The 21787-nt window shown below is 42.4% G+C and overlaps 1 protein-coding gene across 1 annotated transcript in view; it reads right to left on the bottom strand.

Moving 5' to 3' along the window:
• The window catches only part of ca10 (carbonic anhydrase 10), a 319572-nt gene that overhangs the window by 267421 nt on the left and 30364 nt on the right, over nt 1-21787 (bottom strand). The window contains exon 2 of the mRNA XM_023949200.1: nt 18266-18340. Within this exon, the coding sequence (XP_023804968.1) occupies nt 18266-18340 (75 nt within the window). The remainder of the gene's footprint in view (nt 1-18265; nt 18341-21787) is intronic.

Here is a 21787-nt window from a genome sequence, read left to right as displayed (position 1 = left end):
CGTATTCACATTCCTCTGTTTCTGATCCTTTTTGTTTTTATCAGAGGCTGAAGAGGCCGACCACACACATCGTCTCAGTTGATGTCGACCTCGCGGAAAGTTTTCATTTTCTGCCTTCTCCCTTGAAGGTCTCTTGAACCGTCCCTCCATCCAGCTTTCTGCTTTTTTACCCCTCTTTCTCCATCTCTTGACCTCCTTTCAGCCGCTTCTGCTTTCATCTCACTTGGTCAAACTCGGATGCAACCACTCTCCCGGTAAACCCCCCATCCCCACCCCCACCCCTGCCTCTTGAAGCATTCCTCGCTGATCTACCATCACTCTCTCCTTTCATTTCTTTCATCTTTCTTCTCCCGACACCACTCTTCTTTCCTCTTTCTCTGCCTTTATTGCTATTATGTTGCTATTATGAGCATCATCCCATTACACATGCTCTCTGTTTGTCTGCCTGCACCATTTTTCCCATCGCTTCCATTTGCCTTTCTATGCTTTTTTGCTTTTTCTATAAATGCATTTGTATCTTTCTTTTTCATCCACACTTCTTCCTAAAATCTATGGCTCTTTTCTGCATTTATTTTGTGTCACCTTCCCTTTTCCTCCATTGGTCCCCTGTCCTCCCATTACATGGGATTCGTTCTCGTTACCCCCCCACTTTTCATATTTTGAAGTCACACTCCATATGCTCTTTTTTTCTTTGATATAGTTTTTTTTCCTCCATGTGCTCTGCTGCTCTTTGGTTTCCTTTTTCGGTTGATGCTTCCCTCTTTTCTTCAATCAATATTCTGTTTCTCCTTCATCATTTTCTCCATCCGTTACTGCCCCTGTCCGGTTTGTATTCTTTGATAATGGCTTTTATTCTTTCACTTAATTCTTCTCAGCTTCCCTCCCATGCTGTGAATTTTCCCTTTTCCTCCTCTCAGTCTTCCGATCCTGCTGTCAGTCAGTGGAGAATAAATAAAGAGGAGGTTATGATGGCCATCCTGTCTGAACCCCATCCATCACATCCCTACTTAATACCAGCAGCTGTCACTGTGAGCACACTCTCACGCTGCATGTGTGTGTGTCTGTGTGTTTGTGGCAGTTTGATTGTGTAACTGCAGGATTTTACAAATATCACATTTGAAACTGACAGAAGGTTTGGTAAAATGTAAATTTAATGTGCCAACATCGGCCAAGCATGTTCCTTCTTGCTCTGCTGAAACTGAATTACTTTCCTCACTGTGTGTGTGTGCGTTTGTGTGTGTTTGTGGGAATGCCGGCTGAGCAGAGCTCTTCCAGTCATTTCTGACAGTGAGCAGAAGCAGCACACAGAGCGAAAACGTCACACTTCCGTTCAGTCAGACAGAAGAAATGACGGCGGCGCTGCCACCCAGGACAGAAGTTTCTGAGACGACTCAAGTGACCATCAAGCACAAAGTCTGTCACACGCCGGAGCCCAGTGACAGCGTGGTTCTGAAACACAGGTACAGGGGAGCAACACTGCTCTGTTTGCTTCACCAAATGTTCTTTTTTTTCCCCTTTGGCTTTTTTATTTACCTTCTTTAAAGACTTAATTTCCCTCTTTTGCTTATATTTTTTCTCCTCTTCCCACCTCTTATTTTATTTATCTTTTATTTCCTTTTTTCCAATTCGACTTCTTTGGACTTCACTACATATTCTGTTTTTTTTTACTTGTGCCCATTTGTTCCTTTTTCTTTCCACCTCCTTTCGCCCTACATGTGTTTCTGTCACCCTCATTAATGGCCGCGCATCTTCTTGCTATTAAACCCATCTATTTTTTCGGGTGGTTCCATTCATCTCAGCCCGGGACGGCAACCTTCACCAGTCAAAGAGCCACTTGGATCAGTCTCCCACAGAAAGTAAATCACCTGGAGCCTTTGGAAAACCCAGTGTTTCCAGTGAACTGCATCATTTCACTCATTTCGTTAAGAGATGTTCATTTTTTTGTTTCCTTAGTTATTTAATGTGTTCCGATGAAAACCACTGCATTTCCCCAGAGGCCACAAAACTAGCAAATATGTGGTCATTAACTAGTAGTTCATCCGCTTCTCCAATGGATTTTTGTCAACAACTTTTTTTCTCCAGGAACGTCAATTTTCTTTAAGTTCTTTGTCCTGCCCAGGTTGGAACATTGTTGGGATTACACGCCGGCGGGAGTCGTGGCGGTGACACAGGTCGATAGTCATAGAAAACATCTACATTTAGATTTTTTTTAAACCTAAAACTGAGTCCGTTTGTTTTTCATTTTGTTTTTTAAAATCATTTTTCTGTACTTCTCTGTACTGCTCCAGGGACGAGCAGCTCGCCCGGTTCCGAATAGCTAATGGTTCAGACCTGCTCACAAAAATACAAAAGCTGGTCGACAGACGAACCGGACAGGTTCTGCATAATGAGGCTTTTATTCACTTCTCATTCAACATCTACTGTACGTTTAGAAGAACGTTACATCCCATAATAGCCTTAGTAGGCGTCCACAGCTGCAGACACGCCCCCTCCCCTCGCTCACGCTGCTCTCTTCCTTCTGCCTGCTCGCACGCCCCAATGGTGTTAAAGGCGCTGCGACAATCTTAGAACATGATAGTTATTTTACAAAACCACAGAGAACCACAGGGAATAAAGAGCCGCATGCGGCTCCATAGCCGCATAATTCTTAAAAGACGCTAAACTGATCTAGTCTCAACCTGACCATCAGCGGAAACACTCACAGTCACAAAGAGGGTACTGTCGTACCACTGTGCACTAGAGGGGACCATATTGCATTGTTTCAGCCTGAAGGGTAATATGTCACTATAATAGGTAGAAGAATTTCCACTGGCATCACACATGCTGGTCTGGATGCTGGTCGCCCATCAAACAGCCTTTGCTCTAAAACTGTCCATCAGATTTCATCCAGAATCAGAAGATGTTCCACAGCAGGATGAGCAGCCAGACTGAAGTTCTGCACACTTCAATCTGAAACTACAGGCCAGGAATCAGCTCGTGGATTTCCACTTTCTCAGCACAAACCAACAAGCAGACAATTGTACTTTGGGACTTCTGGTGCCATCAGGGCTCTTAATTATGTCTCCGATCACCGATTTCCACTTAAGGAAGACCCCTTCGACGCCTAAATATGCACGAATGGATGTTTAAATAAACCCCATAAGTTATGCAGGCAGTAGAAAAAGCATCAAGTAGAAAATTTGAATTTTTGTCAACAGTACCTCCTGATTTGCATATTAAACTTAAGAAATTTAAGTTTGGAAAAATAGTGTCAATAACCCAACAAAAAAATAACAATTAACAATAAATGAATGCATGCGATTAATGCAAAGTTGAAACAAATGGAAAAACGTTGAATAACAGTGAAAGCTGGGACATCAGATAACAGCGGTGATGGAGGTGACTGAACAGGTCCGATTATCTGACTGCATGCTAGTCTTTTAAAAATGTAACTGCTGCTCTATAAACATCAGGTAGACCAGCCCACTTTAGTTATAAGGTTCTACTGTTTTGTTGTTGTTTTTTTGTCTTTGCTTTTCTCTGAACAGTCTTCTCTGAATAAAAAATCCCACCTTGCTCCCAGAAGAACTACTTTGTGGTAATAGCTGTTTTCTATGATGACCATGGGGATGTTCACAAAAGATCTGCTCTTTCAGTAATAGACCACCAGCTCCTCTGGCACCAATGACCATACCGCTATTTCCTTTGTGAGGATGTGGAACATTTATCAATGAAGGTTCTTGCCATTTAGGAGCATTACACCACTTCTCATCTTGGTTACCAGCTGGATTTTTCAAGGACATTTCTCAAACTTAAAGACAGAACATTGTTTCACTTTAGTCCACTTAAAACGTTCCTCGCCTTGAACCGTATTCGTCTGTTGTCTGTTGAATGACAAGTTATCAAGTTTAATGCAGAGCAATCTTTCCAACACCTCTTTCAAAAAGGAACATCCACACGTATCCCCTACTTAAATGTCAGGGAAGTGTGCAGGCCCCAAAATACTCAAAGCACTGAAAGAATAGATAGTGAATAGGAACCACAGACCAAACATATTCTCCTCCCTGTGAAACTGATTGGATCACTTTTTTTGAATAGCATTATAGTGTCACTGGAACAGCTTTCATACTCCATCCTACTTCACCTCTAGTTATTTGATTCTTCACACCCACACATTCATTTTTTTCTCAGGATTCCATAAATATCAGATTTCAAAGGGACTTTTTGGACCAATACTAACCAGATTATAGTGTTTAACTGTAAAAAGAAAGTCTGTTGTTATAGCTATTGCAGTTGAACATGGAAAGACAAAGCTGTGAGCTGGAATTAAGGCTTCCAGACAAGAACTAAGAAACTGCAGGAGGTTCTTAGCTGGAAGCTTAGCAATAAGAAATGTTACCAACAGTTGTCACAAGCAGCAGACCTTTGTAATGTGGGATGTTTATCATGTAAAAACAAAAAAAGAAAGAAAATTCAGGCACCAACTTCATACAAATGTTCTGAATCCTGGAAAGCAGCATGTACCAAACTGTGATGCCTTCTTCCCCCCGTTTCCTGCTCATGTGGGGCCAAAAAAGGCAAACAGAATAAAAGCTGTTTTTTTTAATTTAGGGGTTAAAAGAGAAATCTTGTTGAGTCTGTAAATGTTCGGTGTCTGGCACACAGCTGTGGCTCTAATGTTGTGAATTATCACAAAATTGCTTTTAAATCCGTTTTAAATATTCCACTGATTTAATTTGCCACAAATTACTGTAATTATTTCAAGTTACAACAATGACTAATAGAATTAGCAGCAACCCTCATAATAATGATTTTCACAAATGTAGCCTGATAGGCTGTTAAACATTTGAATCCCAAATCAACAAGAAATTCTCTCAATATAAATTGCTGATTTATAGTCATTAACCCCCTTTGTTCTTTTCTCTGCTATTTGGACAAATGGTTGTCCTTGAGTGTCTGAAATCCAGAGAGATTTTGCCGTTCCACCATTAACTCTGTAAAAGCATACTCGTGTCATCATTTCTGCGCTCTCTCATGGCTGTCTGCCCTATAGTTGCCCTCACAATAACTATTCCTGCTCTCCACCATGCCACCTATTTCTGCCTCCTTTTCTATCCTTGGGTAAAATGGTAACAAGAGAGCCGGGAGCTCCAAACTCAAATCCAACCCATAATACCCCTTTCCAATTTTACGGTAGTCACAGGGTCATGGTGTCACAGAGGGACGCAGGGGCATGAAGTAAATCAGGCTGGAGAGTAAAGGTGATGCTGGGTAGAAAAGTGGAGGTTGTGTGGTCTCACCATTGACATAAGTGGGTCATATCCTTTAAATATTTTCAAAAATTCAATTAAATTTGTGACCAGGAAGCAGCTAACTTTGACCCTTAAAAGGGCATTCAGATTTGTTAAAGCATCCTTATAAGAATGAAAGAGGAGCAGAAAAATGAGTTTGTAGAGAATTTGTTTGACGAATGACGCTGATGTTCTCTGTGAAATTAGTCTTAAATCCAGCAATGTTCTTATTTAGGGAGGAAAGCCATCTCTCTTGAATCCCCTTTCAAACATCACTGAAGTGGGAAAAAAAGAGCAGGTTTTCTAAATTTCCCTTTTAAATCATTCTAAAATACATTTTTGTCCAAAAGTACCTGTTTCTGTAGAACACATACTGCCTTACTTAGAATAGGTTCTTTTTTCTGGACATGTGTCTTTGAAAACTGTTATTTTCTGTATGCATTTCATTGCAATTTTCTGATGCAATTTCAGGACATTTTTTCACTCATTTTCTTATTTGTTAAAAAGATGGACCATGCCCCAACCCTTGTGGATAGACCCCGCCCTTTCACCTGTGAATAGACCGCACCCTCTCACCTGGGGATAGACCCTGCCCCCTCCCCTATGGATGGACCCCGCCCTTTCACCTGTGAAAAGACCGCACCCTCTCACCTGGGGATAGACCCTGCCCCCTCCCCTGTGAATAGACCCTGCCCCACCCCTGTGGATGGACCCCGTCCATAAATATCTGTTATGCTTTGCTCTTTGTTCCAAGCTCAATTCAATTTAGTTTCCTGTTCTTGTGAAGTCCGTCCGTCCATCCGTCCTTGCACTTTTCGAATCCCTCTTGGGGTCACAGGGTTCCTGGAGCTGATCCCGACTTCTGTTGGGGGGATGTTACACCCTGAACAGGTCGTTTGTCTGTCGCAATGCCACACATTCATACACTCAAAGGGACCATTTGAAATCAACAATCAGTCTATACAGGATGTTTTTGCATTGTGGAAGGAAGCAGAGCATTCAGAGAAAACCCACACAGGCACAAGGAGAACACACAACTCCACACTTAGCCCATCTCAGCCAGGATTTGAACCACAGCCTTTTTGCTGTGAGCTGAGACTCTTCTTCACCTTTTTTTGTAATCTTTGTCATTAAATTTGTCATTGAAGTCCTACAAAGTCTGGCCCCTGTGTTTTTTATACTTGTGTGTCACAATGATCTTGTAACAGTAACAGATATAATAAATATCTTAAACTATTCATTCATTTATCTTCTTTCGCTCATACAGAACAGTGTCACAGAGGCAGTAGTCTTCCCTGAAGCCTCTGCCCACAGGGACATGCCCAGAACCCTGCCCCAGGGAGGGGTCCAAGAGGCCTGGCCACTTCAACTGGCTTCCCTCCGTGAACCGCCACCGAACATGGTGGAGGGGTTTTAGAGCTCAAGTGATTCCAGGAGCTAAGCTGTCCGGGGCTTTTGCCCCTGGCAGGGTTTCCCATGACACACTGGTCCTGGGTGACGAGCCAGAAAAAAAGCATGTTCAGAGTCCCCTTCATGAGTAATCTACAAGATTCTGTCATGTCGCCTGGATTGGCATCACAGAGGCCCCAATCTAGAGCCAGGCCTGGGGTCTGGGCTACCAGGCGAGTAGCTAGTGGCTCTTCCTATAGGCCCCTGGTTGGATCCAGCCCGAAGAAACAACATGGGATCACTCTCCCATGGGCCCACCATTGCAGAAGAGCGCAAAAGGGGCCAAAGCAATGCGGTTTGGGTGGCAGTTGAAGGTGGGAGTGTCTGGGGTCCCAACCCTGGTCATGGAACTTGGCTTTTGGGATGATCTCTTAAACTGTCACACAAATACAGTGATAAACTTATATGTCACTTTTTTTTAAACACAATTTCATTCAATGCACAACAGAAAGTTTGAAAAAAAATCTGCTCAGATCAAAGTTTTAAAGAAGTCAGAGTACATCAAAAAGTAAAGAAAAAAAACTACATTTCTTTGAAATCTACCATGTTTGTGTTAAGTGATTTCTGTTTTAACACAGACTTTTTATTATGAAACAGACTCCCACCCAGAAAGATAGACAGTAAGGGCTGAACTAAAATCACTTCAAGCATCACATCCACCAAAGGTGCTTTCATCTAAATATCAACCTTTCCTCCTTCCACAGTGATTCTGCAGCAGCCATACCAAAGAAATGTGACAGCGTCATTTCTTCAAGAAAGTCAGTTGCACCCAGAGGCCCTCTGTCAGTAAATATGCCAATTTTTCTTTCCTAGAAGGCCCACCACACATTATGTAAAACAATATGTCATAAACTGGAGCTATAGTGCTAACTATATAGGGGGTTCATAAGTCTTCAGGTTCATAACATCAAGACTTGACTGATTTCTGCAAACAGGGACAATCAGCATAATGTTCTTATTAGGGCAAGAGACTGACAGTAGAAGCACCAAAGGAAACCATATGAGATGAGCATCCTCGAGGCAGATGCATGAGAATGACACCGGGTGCAATCTGAAGCTAAAATCATCTCATTTGTCTTCCAAATGATTCTGCTCTGTTCAGCAGTCACTTGCTCACAACGCCCAGCTGTGCTTCAAGACAGAGGCACTCTGGTGGCTATTACGCCTCTGGTTCAGGGTTAGAACAAGTGCATGTTTCAAATGTGTTTTCAAAATAAAAGGGTAGGGGGCAGAAGTAAAACAAACGTGGAAGCCCCATTAGGAGAAAGCCTGGCCTGCATTGCATTTTTTATAATGTTTGCCAAGAATACAAGGATGATTTCAGGAAGTGCATGGTCTGTCAACTGATACAAGGTTAGCATGAAAGATAATGTCAAGCTAAAATGAACTTTGAATGTTTTACATTTACTTGGAACTGCTTTAAGAAGTCCATTCCAAGGTCAAGAAGACAGATGCTAAGAAAATCCATCAAAAAGTCTGCTTACCCAAACTCTACCAGTCGGGATTTGCATGTTCAACATGAAAGCTCATGAGAGAACAAAAAGGAAAACAATGTTCGTCTAGCTGGCCCGTCAAGTAAACGTTTCCATCTAAAAAAATGAACAACATAGCTTGAGAGAAAAAAAAAGAATCCCAAATGAAATGTGCTGCAGAGATGGAACCATCATGTGATGGTTGGTCCAAAAGCTGTGGCGGTGGGAACGGTTTGATGTCGGATTATTAAGCACCTGTCTGACACTCAGTGTCATTTATTCTGTACATCTTCTCTCTATGAACCTCTACGAGTCAGGACAACCCAAAGACCCACAGCGCCTGTACGGGTCAACCCCTCTCTGGGTCATCTCCCCATCTCCAAGGGAGCGTCCAGCCCCCCAATGGAGGAAGCTCATTTCAGCCGCTTGTCTTCAGGGCCTTGTTCTTTTGGTCATGACCCAGAGCTCATGACCATAGGAGAGTATTGGAACGGAGATCAACCAGTAAATTAAGAGCTTTGCCTTCTGGCTCAGCTCTCTCAGAGATATTTAAACTCCTCCACCTGGGCCAGGAGCACTCCACCCACCCAAAGGGCAAACTACCTTTCTCCAGTCAAGAATATTACAACAAAAATGTAAACATGAATTTCAAACCATTCATTGAAACATGATTTTAAAACACCAACTCCAGATGTGCTCTAGTGAGTTTAATACATTCATTTACATACCTGACACGGGGTGTGCCAGTGGACAACAGATGTTTAGGTTCATACAGGAACCGAGGAAAGTTCACAAAAGCTCTTTGTATTATGTTCAGTCATTATTGGAAGTGGAATCTTTTCCATATTAAAAATGGAAAACGAGATCCTACCTTGCTGATTTTTTAATACAGTGCAGCTACACTAAAGACCAACTTCATAACCTTAATTTTTTTAAGGATTTGTACTAAATTACCATTAAATTCTACACAACTTCTGAATAAATGCAGTGCTACGATTTGAAAAAGATTTATAAAAATGATTGCAAAGTGTCCAAGAAGCCTGAGTCTAAATAAAAACAGATAGTTTAAAGGCCCAAAGGGTGAAATTAGATTACTGAAAAGGACAGTTTAGAGATGAAATAAATTATAACATCAATAAAAGATGTTTTTTTTTAACAGGAAGTGAGAGCATGACGGATTTCAGAGCTTTTAATCCGACTTCAGCAGTGAAGCACAAAACCACATCTGAGGAGCTTGGGGTGAGTGCAGCAGTTCAAGCTGCCCGACCTTTCCCAAATTTAAAGCTAATTGAGAGCACTCCAAAAGGACAAGCAAAGGTCAGTTACAGTGATATTAGCCTGAGAATGTGATTTCCTCTGGTTTGCTCATCCTTGGGTGCAAGGGGTTTCGGTGTGCCAGCCACAGTCTCTGACCTCTGCGCAGAAACATTGCAGTAAAACTAAATGAGCTGTTAACAGGTGAAGTGGAGACGGCTCACATCTCTGATCGCACCACTGGAGCACAGCTGAGTGCTGCTTTACACTCCCATTATTGCACTTTCCAGAGAGGGAGAAAAACAATTTCCATTTCAATTTCAACGTTATTATTTTGGCTGCCAATCAAACGCTAACAAAAACAACTGTGGTTAAAAACTTCAGTAACTCTTGAGGAAACATTCAAAAGCTAGATTGCTGAGAGAATTCTTGCACCATTGCACTGATTCTCCATGGAGTAACTGATCTGTGCTGGGAAGAGGAGCAGTAGGTGGATAAAACCTATTCTACTCCATTGCACTTTTGAAGGTGTATATGATTTCTTTAATGTGACCCAACGTGCATATAAAACCCCAAATCCCAGGAACCACTAGGATCTGTCATCACTGCTTACTGCTCAAGCAGATTAAATTCAATGGGAGTATTTTCCTTGAACAGCTTCCTTTTCTCTGTGCCATTAAATTCGCCTTCATTTGCAGTGAAAAGCCTCCGTCTTTCACATCCCAGCTGTGAAATCACCGCGTCTGCAGAACAAGGTAACTCCGGCTGGAGATTCTCTGTCAGGCCACAGGAGGAAGGAGAAGAGCTTTGAAGCAATCCAGCTGATGTGTGCCGAGGAGGAACGTGAACGAGGCATGGACAACAACTGATGAATTGATAATTGTCTGTTAGACCCAATTCCCACTAGACTTTTTAAAGAAACTTTTCCCCTAATTAATGATCCCATATTAACAATGATAAATGCCTCTCTGGAAACGGGTTACGTGCCACAGTCTTTTAAATATGCAGTTGTTAAACCTCTTCTGAAAAAGCCCAGTTTGGATCCTAGCATCTTGGCCAACTATAGACCGATATCAAACCTGCCCTTTATTTCTAAAATCCTAGAAAGAGTTGTAGTTAAGCAGCTTTACTGCCACCTACAGGACAACAGCCACTTTGAAGACTTTCAGTCGGGGTTTAGACCTCACCACAGTACGGAAACTGCACTAGTTAGAGTCTCTAATGACTTGTTATTGGCCTCAGAAAAGGGACTACTTTCTATTCTGGTCCTGTTGGACCTCAGTGCTGCCTTTGACACTATCGACCACGGTATATTACTCCATAGATTAGAGCAGGACATAGGGATCAGAGGATCTGCTCTCCAGTGGTTTAAATCCTATCTGTCTGATAGGTATCAGTTCGTTAATGTAAATGGCCATTCCTCTCAGTGCACTCGAGTCAACTATGGAGTCCCACAGGGCTCAGTCTTGGGACCGATCCTGTTTACGCTTTATATGTTACCCCTAGGAAACATAATCAGGAAACACAGCATTAATTTTCATTGTTATGCCGACGATACGCAGTTGTATTTATCCATGAAGCCTGACCAGAATGACCAGATAGAGAAACTGAACGCCTGCATCAGTGACATCAAGACCTGGATGACAATTAATTACCTCCTCTTGAACCCAGAAAAAACTGAGGTCATTATACTTGGTCCTAAAAACCTCAGAGATGCTCTGTCTGCTCAGATAGTCTCCCTGGATGGTATAAGTCTTCTTCTTTCTCTTTCGGCTTTTCCCATCAGGGGTCGCCACAGCGAATCATCCTTTTCCACCTCACTCTATCATGGGCATCTTCTACCCTAACATTAGCCAACTTCATGTCCTCTGTTAAGACATCCATATATCTCCTCTTTGGCCGTCCTCTTGCCCTCCTGCCAGGCAGCTCCATCTCCAACATCCTTCTACCAATATATCCACTGTCCCTCCTCTGAACATGTCCAAACCATCTCAGTCTGGCTTCTCTGACTTTGTCGCTGACACAGGCAACATGAGCCGTCCCTCTGATGTACTCGTTCCTTATCCTGTCTAACCTGGTCACTCCTAAGGAGAACCTCAACATCTTCATCTCCGCTACCTCCATCTCAGCCTCTTGTCTCTGTCTCACTGCTACCGTCTCTAACCCATAGAGCAGAGCTGGTCTCACCACTGTCTTGTACACCTTTCCTTTGAGTCTTGCTGGCACTCTTCTGTCACACAACACTCCTGACACTTTCCTCCAACCGCTCCAACCTGCCTGCACTCGCCTCTTCACCTCTTTTCCACACTCCCCATCACACTGAACTGTTGACCCCAAGTACTTAAACTCCTGCACCTTCTTCACCTCAGCCCCCTGTAACCTAACGCTTCTACCTTGATCCCTCTCGTTCAGACACATGTATTCTGTCTTACTACGACTGACCTTCATGCCTCTTCTTTCCAGAGCAAACCTCCACCTCTCTAGCTGTTCCTCCACCTGCTCTCTACTCTCACTGCAAATTACAATGTCATCCGCAAACATCATTGTCCAGGGAGATTCCTGTCTTACCTCGTCTGTCAGCCTGTCCATCAGCATAGCAAACAAAAAAGGACTCAAAGCTGATCCTTGGTGTAGTCCCACCTCCACCTTGAACTCCTCTGTCTGACCTACAGCACATCTCACCACCGTCATACTTCTCTCATACATGTCCTGAACTACTCTGACATACTTCTCTGCCACTCCAGACGACCTCATACAGTACCACAGCTCCTCCCTCGGCACCCTGTCATACGCCTTCTCTAAATCTACGAACACACAATGCAGCTCCTTCTGACCTTCTCTGTACTTTTCCATCAACATTCTCAAAGCAAAAATGGCATCAGTGGTGCTCTTACGGGGCATGAAACCATACTGCTGCTCACAAATCTCCACCTTCTTCCTAAGCCTGGCTTCCACTACTCTTTCCCACAGCTTCATTGTGTGGCTCATCAACTTTATTCCTCTATAGTTGCTGCAGTTCTGCGTGTCACCCTTGTTCTTAAAGATCGGAACCAGAACGCTTCTCCTCCATTCCTCAGGCATCTTCTCACTCTCTAAAATCCTATTGAACAACCTTGTTAGAAATTCCACTGCTGCCTCTCCTAAGCACTTCCATACCTCCACAGGAACGTCATCAGGACCAACGGCCTTTCCGCTCTTCATCCTTTTCAGAGCCTTCCTAACCTCATCCTTTCCAATCTCTGCTACTTCCTGCTCCACAACAACCACATCTTCCTCCCTTCTTTCCCTGTCATTTTCCACGTTCATCAGCTCCTCAAAATACTCCTTCCATCTTTTCTGTACACTCTCCTGGGTTGTTAGCACCTTTCCATCTCTGTCCTTAATCACCCTTATCTGTTGCACGTCCTTCCCATCTCTGTCTCTCTGTCTGGCTAGCCTGTACAAGTCCTTCTCTCCTTCCTTTGTGTCTAACCTGTCATATAGTCATATAGCTGGATGGTATAAGTATAGCCCCCAATTCCACAGTTAGAAACCTTGGGGTTTTACTTGATCAGGATTTATCATTTAAGGCTCACATATCTCAGGCATGTAGAACTGCCTTTTTTCACCTGCGGAATATTGCTAAGATCAGAAATATACTTTCTAAGAGTGATGCTGAAAAACTCATCCATGCATTTGTTACGTCGAGGCTGGATTACTGTAACTCCTTGTTAGCAGCGTGTCCTAAGAGTTCCTTAAGAAGTCTCCAGCTTGTTCAGAACGCAGCTGCTAGATTGTTAGCTGGAACCAGCAGAAAAGATCACATCACTCCTGTGTTAGTTTCACTCCATTGGCTCCCAGTTGATTCTAGAATTAAGTTCAAGATCCTCCTGTTAACCTATAAGGCCTTACATGGAATGGCCCCGTCCTATATTAAGGACCTCATAGTCCCTTACCAACCAATCAGAACACTTCGCTCGCAAAATGCAGGACTGCTTGTGGTTCCTAGAATTAGTAAAAGTACGGTTGGAGGTAGAGCGTTTAGCCACCAAGCCCCTGTCTTATGGAATAAACTCCCAGCTCATGTAAGAGAGGCCGATTCAGTTTCTACATTCAAAGCTAGACTGAAAACATTCCTCTGTGGACAGGATTATTGTCAGACTAGTTAGTATTCAGAGATTATTTAACTTAATGTTAGTTTGTTTAAATTAAACTTAATAATAACTATTTCTTTTAAAAGGCTGCTAGAAGTTGAAGCTGGGGTAACTATGGTGCTCTGGGGTTCTGTCCTCTTTCCTTTTTTACTTCTACCCTTCCTCTCCTCTATTCTTGACCATTATTCATCATTTAGTTCTCCATGCCTCTGTTTGGTGCAGTGCGATTCATGTATTGTCCCTCTTTTCCTCTCCCCTCCTGGGGAGTGGGAGTGCTTCCAGACTCCAGTTGGCTCATCCGTGCTCCAGTTCCTGACCGTTTACCTCGCCTTTGCTCCTGCTCCTACACCTGGCTGTGGATCCTGCCTCTGGCTCGACTCGCGCCTTTGACTGTCCCCACAACCACGGCTGGATGAAGCTCGTCTGCTGGACTTTTATATATGTAGTTGTAGATTTAGATAAGTTAATTCTTCTCTAAGATTTCTGGTAAATCGCCTGTCCATCCTGGGGGAGGATCCCTCCTTCATGTGGGCACCCCTGAGGTTTCTTCGTTTTTTCCGGAATCCGTTTTTTTTGGGAGTTTTTCCTTACCGTGAAGGGGGGTCTAAGGGCAGGGATGCCAGTATAGCTTAGTCAGTTTGTTAGTTCATTTTAGTATTTTTCTATTGAACTCTTTGTATTTGTGATCCTTTTAAGTTCATGTTTTACTTCGAAGCCCATCGAGACGACTGTTGTTGTGATTTTGGGCTATACAAATAAAATTGAATTGAATTGAATTGATAAGGAGAAAACGACGCCACAAAGATCACCAAGCATGTCCTGCCAATGGGGCAGATAGACAGGCATTCATTACTGCCCCACACTGTGCTAAAAATGAACCTGCATCTGTGCTGAGCACCCCAGAGATTGAATCCCTGACCTCAGCTTCCACCAAATACAGGACAGCTCAAATCATCAGCCCTTGGTAAAAAGGCAAGGTTCATATTTAATAATTGGGGGAAAGCGTGCACAATGGTGTAGTGGTTAGCATCCTCGTTTCATTGCGAGAACACTCTGATTTGAATCCAGGCCGTTCTGTGTAGTTTGATTTTCTCTTCTGTCTCAGAGCACTCCATTTTCTGCCTACAGTCCAAAAACATGAATCTTAGGTCAGCTGGTGACTAAATGGTTCCTTAGGTCTGGATGTGACTGTGTGTGGATGATAGTCTGTAATTTGACTGATTGATGGATCAATGGATCCATTGATCTATTGGTCAATGGATCAATGGATCCATTGATCTATTAATGGATGGGTTGATTGGCTGATTGATTGATTGGTTGGTTGGTTGATTGATTGAAATCCATCATCAGCAACATGCAGAGGAATTGTTTCTTCAGTTGAACTCTTTCAGCAGTTTCTATTCAGGACAGACACAGTTCCCTTTTAAATTCTTTGTTGGTGCTTGTTCTAAATACAGCATTAGTGAAGCTGCAGATTGGTTTTGGGACAGTTTGTGGATTTCAAGGAGAAAAAGACAGAATAGTGAATACAACAGTAAAAATGCTCTGATGGAAGCTTTCTATTTTTAACAAACTTATATTGTCACAGAAATTGATGAATAGGAATAATCAGTTGTAATAAATGAAGCTGAGGTGGATTTACATTTAACCTCCTGACTTTTGAAAGTGCTGTGACCCGATGTTCACCTCTGTACAGAGCTGTGGGTCAGCTGGACCCGGGTATAATCTGACTCCGAAAATATAGCACTTACACAGACTGTGCTCCAGACCACAGGAAACGTGTCACCTGCTCCATTATTATAATAAAGGCAGGCTTTATCTTAAAGTAAAGCCCTTCTGCACCCCCTGTGGGACAACATTGGACCTCATTACTTTAGGGGGCTGTTCTGCAGGCTTCCAAAGTTTAATCATCTATCAGCAAACCCAAATAATGGAGAGAAACTCAGCTTTATACAAGACTAGTGAAACTCCACACTGAGAGAACAACACACACATGATCATTTTTGCACATCTTTCTTGTTAAAACAAACATGATCTCACTTCAGAAGAACTTCAGAAATTTCAGAACCCCTGTTGTTAAAGTAAAGTATGTCCAACAAAAGAGGCCTTCAGCTCTCATCTGTTTGCCCATTGGACAGGACAAGTCAAAAAATAAACCAAAAAAAACATGATCTCACTTGAAAAAAATAATTGATGGAACCCAAAGGTACATGTACCACTGCAGTGGGGGCTAAACTGAGGGAAGAATGGGTGAAAGAAAGATGTTTTACTGCAGTTTGTCAAAACATTTGAATAAATGTCCAAAAGTTTCCTCAGCTAAAGGGAAGCATGACATGATGAAAACCTGATATTACTGAAGTACTTACAGGAAACCACACACGCACAACATGCTAAGTCCATTCAGAAAGGTCCAGCCAGGATTTGAACTAGGGCCTTCTTCCCTGTGAGTGCTAACCACTACACCACCACTTGCTGGCTACCAAACACCAACAATCCATGTTGTTAACTTGCTGCATGTCTTTTGGGGTCACGGCGCTGCCAGAGGCTAACCAGACTTCAGCCGGGTGGAGGGAGAAGCCGGAATTCCCGTGGAAAACGGGGAGAACAGGCAGACACCACAAAGAAGGTCCAGTTGGGATTAGAACCGGGCCCTCCTCGCTGCAAGGCGAGAGCGCTAACCACTGCATCAGCGTGCAGCCTGCCCTCAAAATACAAGATCTACAAAAGCAACTTCCTGAACTCTCTGATCAAGACCTAAGACTTCTCTGAAAGCAAAGACGATTCCACGAGTTTACTGACACTGCAGGCCAGTCCTGAGCTAACGAAGCAGCTGACTTAGATAACCAATCATGATGTCTGATCTTTGATGTTTTATACTAAAGAAAATCATACTCCAGATAAAAAAAAAGCAAACAAAGACTCCATAGACTCTAGTAATTTTTTTTAGCAAAAAATTAATTATATGAATTTTAAAATGAAAAAAAGCTTTTTTTTCTGTGTTTTATATATCGACACTAAGTTTTATGTTGCTTATCCACCAGAATCATTCATAAATCCCTTAAAGTTCTGAAAATTTGCTCATTTATTATCGATCTACATTTTTATGTCAATCATTACAACAATTTTCTTTGCCACAACAGATTTTCAAATCATTCAACTCTTTTTTCCGTAATGTTACGTTCTTTTCTTTAGCCCAGGTGACATTGAGCTCAAAGTGTGAGTCTATTTTGCACAAACAACATTTTCTACATTAAATTAAATCATGAATTGATATAAATCAGTGTACATGTCCATTTAACTTTGAGCTTTGGGTGCCCAAAACAAGAAGACAAAAGGCAAAGAGAGAGAAACATCCCATAATGCCAAGCCTGCTTCTGTTACACCTGCAGTCATGACATTACGTACAAAGCTAATTTTACTATTCAATTAAAGCTGAAACTTTGATTTAATTACTGCTTAGTGCATCTTCAGAAATGTCCAAATTAAGGTTTCTGCTCCATTATTAACAGTTCAGCCACTTTGGGCTTTTTTTTCTTTACTTCTTTCATCATTGAGGTCTGTCAAGTTCACGTCTCTTCAACCCCTAACATCTTCCCTTTGATAGATTTTTGTTGGATGACATTGAACCTTCTGGTAAAATACAAACATTAGAACAAACATCACAAAGGTTTTTTTTTTTTCCTGGTATTCCCAAGAACCGAAGACGGTCCCTGGAGGAGTCTTAGTTATGGTTTGGCCTGTGTGCAGGTTCATGGGATGAAGATGGGATCTCTAGAGTTTGGTAATATCTCCAGGCCATGTATCTCTGACAGGATAACAACTACAACACAAACACTTACAAACATCCAGAATGCCTTAGATCAGGATTCATTCTGGTTTTGCTTTACTGGTGTTGAAGCGATTTAACCCTTGTTCTATCTAAGGCACTTTACCATTGGGAGTTGGGTCATCTAGACCCACTAGACAGTGCTCTGAACCTTTTTTCTTCAATGATTTGTGATCTTCACTGGTGTCCATGGATTACATGAAATCCTTCCACCTTTATCCACCTTTGTCATGGTAGGAAGAACACGTCAATGGAAGGGGGGGGTCATCTGGAAAAATCTTCAAATCAAATCACACTTTACTAATATAGAGATTGTGGTATATTCAGATATACCACAAAGTGCTTTACACAACAACACCATAAAAATTGAGCCCCCCCTTGGACACACACACAACCCCTTTCACACCTCCCACTCCCTTAATTGATGGAGATAAACATAGCTGAGTATGACAAATGTTGGTTGGTGGAAAAAGCCAATAGCTGCCCTACTGTAGTTTAAACGTCCCCAAGTGTCAACTTAACGCCTGACATGACAGGATCGCAATTTAACAGATCTGCAGCATTTGCAACAGAAACACTAAAAACAGCCTCACTAAACCAATGCAGACGGCTGGAGGACAAGCAGTGAGCCGCCATCAGTCAACCATGGGAAAAACTGTCAGGACTTTAAAAAAGAGGCCTTATCAGAATGTAAAATAAAACTATTGCCAGCAGCAAGGTGGGTCAATGTTATATTCAATATGCAATAAGCTCCGACTTCAAGATCAAGTGCGCAGTGTGTTTAAAAGAGTATGCAGATAAATCTGTATTCCATGGGAAACCTCCAGACATCAAAGTGCTGCGTGCCGTTGTAAGGCTTACCTGGAACAAAGCTCCCCTGCACCACCTCCTTGTACGCCCACCATCCCTCATGAATTTTCGGTGGATTTGGTTGAGCTGTAAAATGGGGGCGAAAGAGAAGAAACAAGGACATCAGTGGCTCGTGTCTCTGATGAAAAGAAATCAAAAACGTTGGTGTGCAGGTTTCAATCAGTCTCAAAACTTTCACACTTTAAGGTCGTTTTCCCCCCCCTTTTTTTAATCCACCCCAATTAGGAACACCCTGCAGACCTTCTCAGCAAGAGTCCTCAGTGACTGGAGTCTTTGCTGGAGGCTTCAGAACAAATGAGGAGCTCAAAGTTTTATTTCACTTCCATTTATGCACACAAACTAGCAGATCATGTCTCACAAAAGCAGGTGAGCTGTTGAAAGCCCTGAATTATTCAGAATAGTACAGTAGATTGATGAGGTACACAGTACAAAGAGGAAGTTTTGACTTGGAATGATCCACTGAGACTTCAGGTTATTACTTTTTACACCTTTGCTCTTTCCCCCACTTCCTGTTCATTCTGCGAGCTGGAGAATTGGGGTTTAATCACAGGTCCAGAGTCTGCTCTGCTTGCTTAGCTTTAATGGAACTTAAGGTGACCAAAGGATCGTCCTTCCTCTGCTATCCACTCCAAGCAGCCTTGCTGCAGTAACACTAGAGAGCAGGCTCAATTTCAGATGGGGTCTGGCTGGACACGGTCCAGAGGAGGCCATTTTCACAATCTCTGCAGCCACAAAAGTAAAAGGGTGGAGGCGGGGGCGGCAGCAGCAGCCTCGGAAGAAAGGAAAGCTTCACTTTTAGAAACTTTTACTTTAATGTAGGAAATCATTTCTCACTTCTTCATGGCAAATTAACTTGAAATAAGAGCTGCTTTGTATCGGTAGGGTGTGGAACTCTGCAGCATCCCAACCAAACAAGCAGCAGTGGTAGATTCACAACCCCACAGGCAGGCTAGGCACATCTATGCTGGTTAGCTCTACATTTATTCTTTAGACTTTACCTATTAATTTCACCTGTTTCATAAAAACTAAAATGTATTTCTATTCATATTTTTAACTTCACGTCAGCTGTTTTCCAGAAAGAAATATTTCCAGTAATCTCTTTACAATGGGATTGTTAGTTGTAGCATCTCTTATAAAACTCTCCTCCGTATTTTGAGTGAACAAACTCCTTTCTTTATTGTCTGGAAAGTTCAGTTTATTACACATTTTCTCTTCTTGATAACATCTTTGTGAACTTCTGACCCCACCTGTAGATTTTCCTCAAACAAGAAAAAAATGTGCCAATGGAGGAAAAAACGTTTTTTACCAAGAATTCAATTCTTAAGAAAAACAATTCCAGTCACTCTTATTCAAACTAAGACTATTTAACTATTGCTATTATATTCATATACATTTGCTATTAAAAAAATGTTCTTAAGATTATTTTTCTTGCAGGAAATAAAATGAAAATTTTTTCTTCAAACCAGGGTCATTTTACTTTCTAAAGATTCCATTTTTACAGAAATCCAAATCTCATTGCAGTTCAAAAAATAAACCAGTTTAAGACACAGAATGCACAGACTGTCAGCTACACAGTGCCTTTGACATCCCACCCACATGATGCTTTATATTTCACCAAGAAACACCATGAAAAATGAGGGGGGACTAAACAAAGGTCAACAATATAGTGTATCCATCATTTTGAGATCACTCTTTATCATATGTACCTTTTCACAGATTACAAATCCCATTCCTGAGTCAGACAATCGACACGTCTGTCTAACCTCTGTCTAACAGAGATTAACTGCCTCAGGCCTTAACTGCCCTCACGGGTGAAAAATGGGCAAACCTGTACGGGGCATGCAGGTCATGAAATCTTAGAGTTGTAGACCGCTCTGTGAAAATGTTTTTCTACAGTCAAGTAACCCTGCCCACCGTGCAAGGAACCAGTTAGTGCTGTTCATTGAATGAGTACAGGCTCCTTTCACAAAGTCTGATTGTTAGAAATGAGGAAATCTCTGTCTAGACTAGTAGCTTTTGTCGGCATCCTGCGGGTGTCCTGCAACACTCACATATCACCTGAACACCCCGTGCGTGCAGCATTTGCATGCAGTCAGTAAGGAGCCAGGATGTGCCCCTCACTTATGACTAGAGTGTGGTTCAGGGGTGACAAAAACTGAACCTTAAGAAAGGAAATACTTTTGTTTCAATGTCCTTCAAAAGTGCATGCAACTTCCATTATCATCACAAATACTTTATGATACACCTACCAGACGCATGACCATGGTATGTTCCATTTTTATGACCTCCCTTTAGGTGGCCATCCCATTCTAAAGTGAACTGCAGCTACGCCCCCGGTCCTCTCCATGGCCCCTGTACGGGTGCGTGTGATGAAGACCAAACTCCTATTTCCTCTTAACCGTAGAAATATGGTAAGTGGACGGTTTTATCTGTGGTACCACCCAGTCTGAGCAGTTAAAACTAAGCTCAAAGTGTGACGGGATCATTGGTTATGGGTTGTTCGGTTTAAAAAACAAGTTTGACAAAGTAGAGAGAATTTGTTGAGTCTACACCCCCACACATACAAACACACACACAAATACGCATACACACAGAAAAGAAATACATATCAGAAAGTTTCTGATACCAGATGGGACATACATTTATTTTTACGGTTTCAATGTTTAGTTTTAACATTTTGTCATGTAGTCCTTAGGAATGTGCTTTTTCTGCAGCTTCCATCTAGTGGTTGGATGAGGATCTGTCATCTTTGAGCTTGCATCACGTGTAAAAGCGAAGGTCAATGACACGTGGCCTTAGTTTTGTCTCACATCGTCGTATTTTATATGAGTTCTGTGAGCCAGTTCAGCTCCACAGGGTTTATGTAAAGGAGCCAAAGTTCCAACTGTCTGCAAATTGCAGCAACGCAGTTCTTAATTTAAAAAACTGAAATCCTTTAATTCTAATGTATTCCCCTCATATCCACTGCTTTGCCCCACTGGTGCCTCTCTCCTCTCCAGAGTTGAACCACAAAGCGGCTGAACTGTGCAGCAGCTGCACCACAATGAGCTGGAGATGCTGCACTCACTCTTACACCCACCTAACCTCACTAAACAACAGAGTTGGTGGTGCAGCGTTTTATCAGCCACACAATGCTTTCATCATGTCTTATGAGATAAAGGCTCAGCAGTAAGAGAAATAATGAGCAGTCAGTGAGGACAATGGTGCTCAGGGCTAGCTGCATGTTTGTGCACAGGTTTTTCTGGGGGTGGGGGGTGGGGGGCTGCTTGTAAGCGACTTGGGATTGTAGCTTCACTGAGTAATAATGTAATCAAGATTCGGCGGCCTGTGGACACCATCCTCTTACAAGCTGCTAACATAAATAGAAACACCCCCCCCCTTCTCCCAGATTCTGGATGTGCACTGCAGGAACACAGCAGAGAAAATCCCAATTCTGTACTCCCAATCTTAGTTCATCCAAAAGCTTCTGGTTACTCTCTGTTTCAGAAAATTGATGCAGTGATATGCAATGAT

Source organism: Oryzias latipes, chromosome 19 (assembly GCF_002234675.1).
Source record: "Oryzias latipes chromosome 19, ASM223467v1".
Taxonomy (NCBI): domain Eukaryota; kingdom Metazoa; phylum Chordata; class Actinopteri; order Beloniformes; family Adrianichthyidae; genus Oryzias; species Oryzias latipes.
This window is presented reverse-complemented; position numbering and strand designations above follow the sequence as displayed.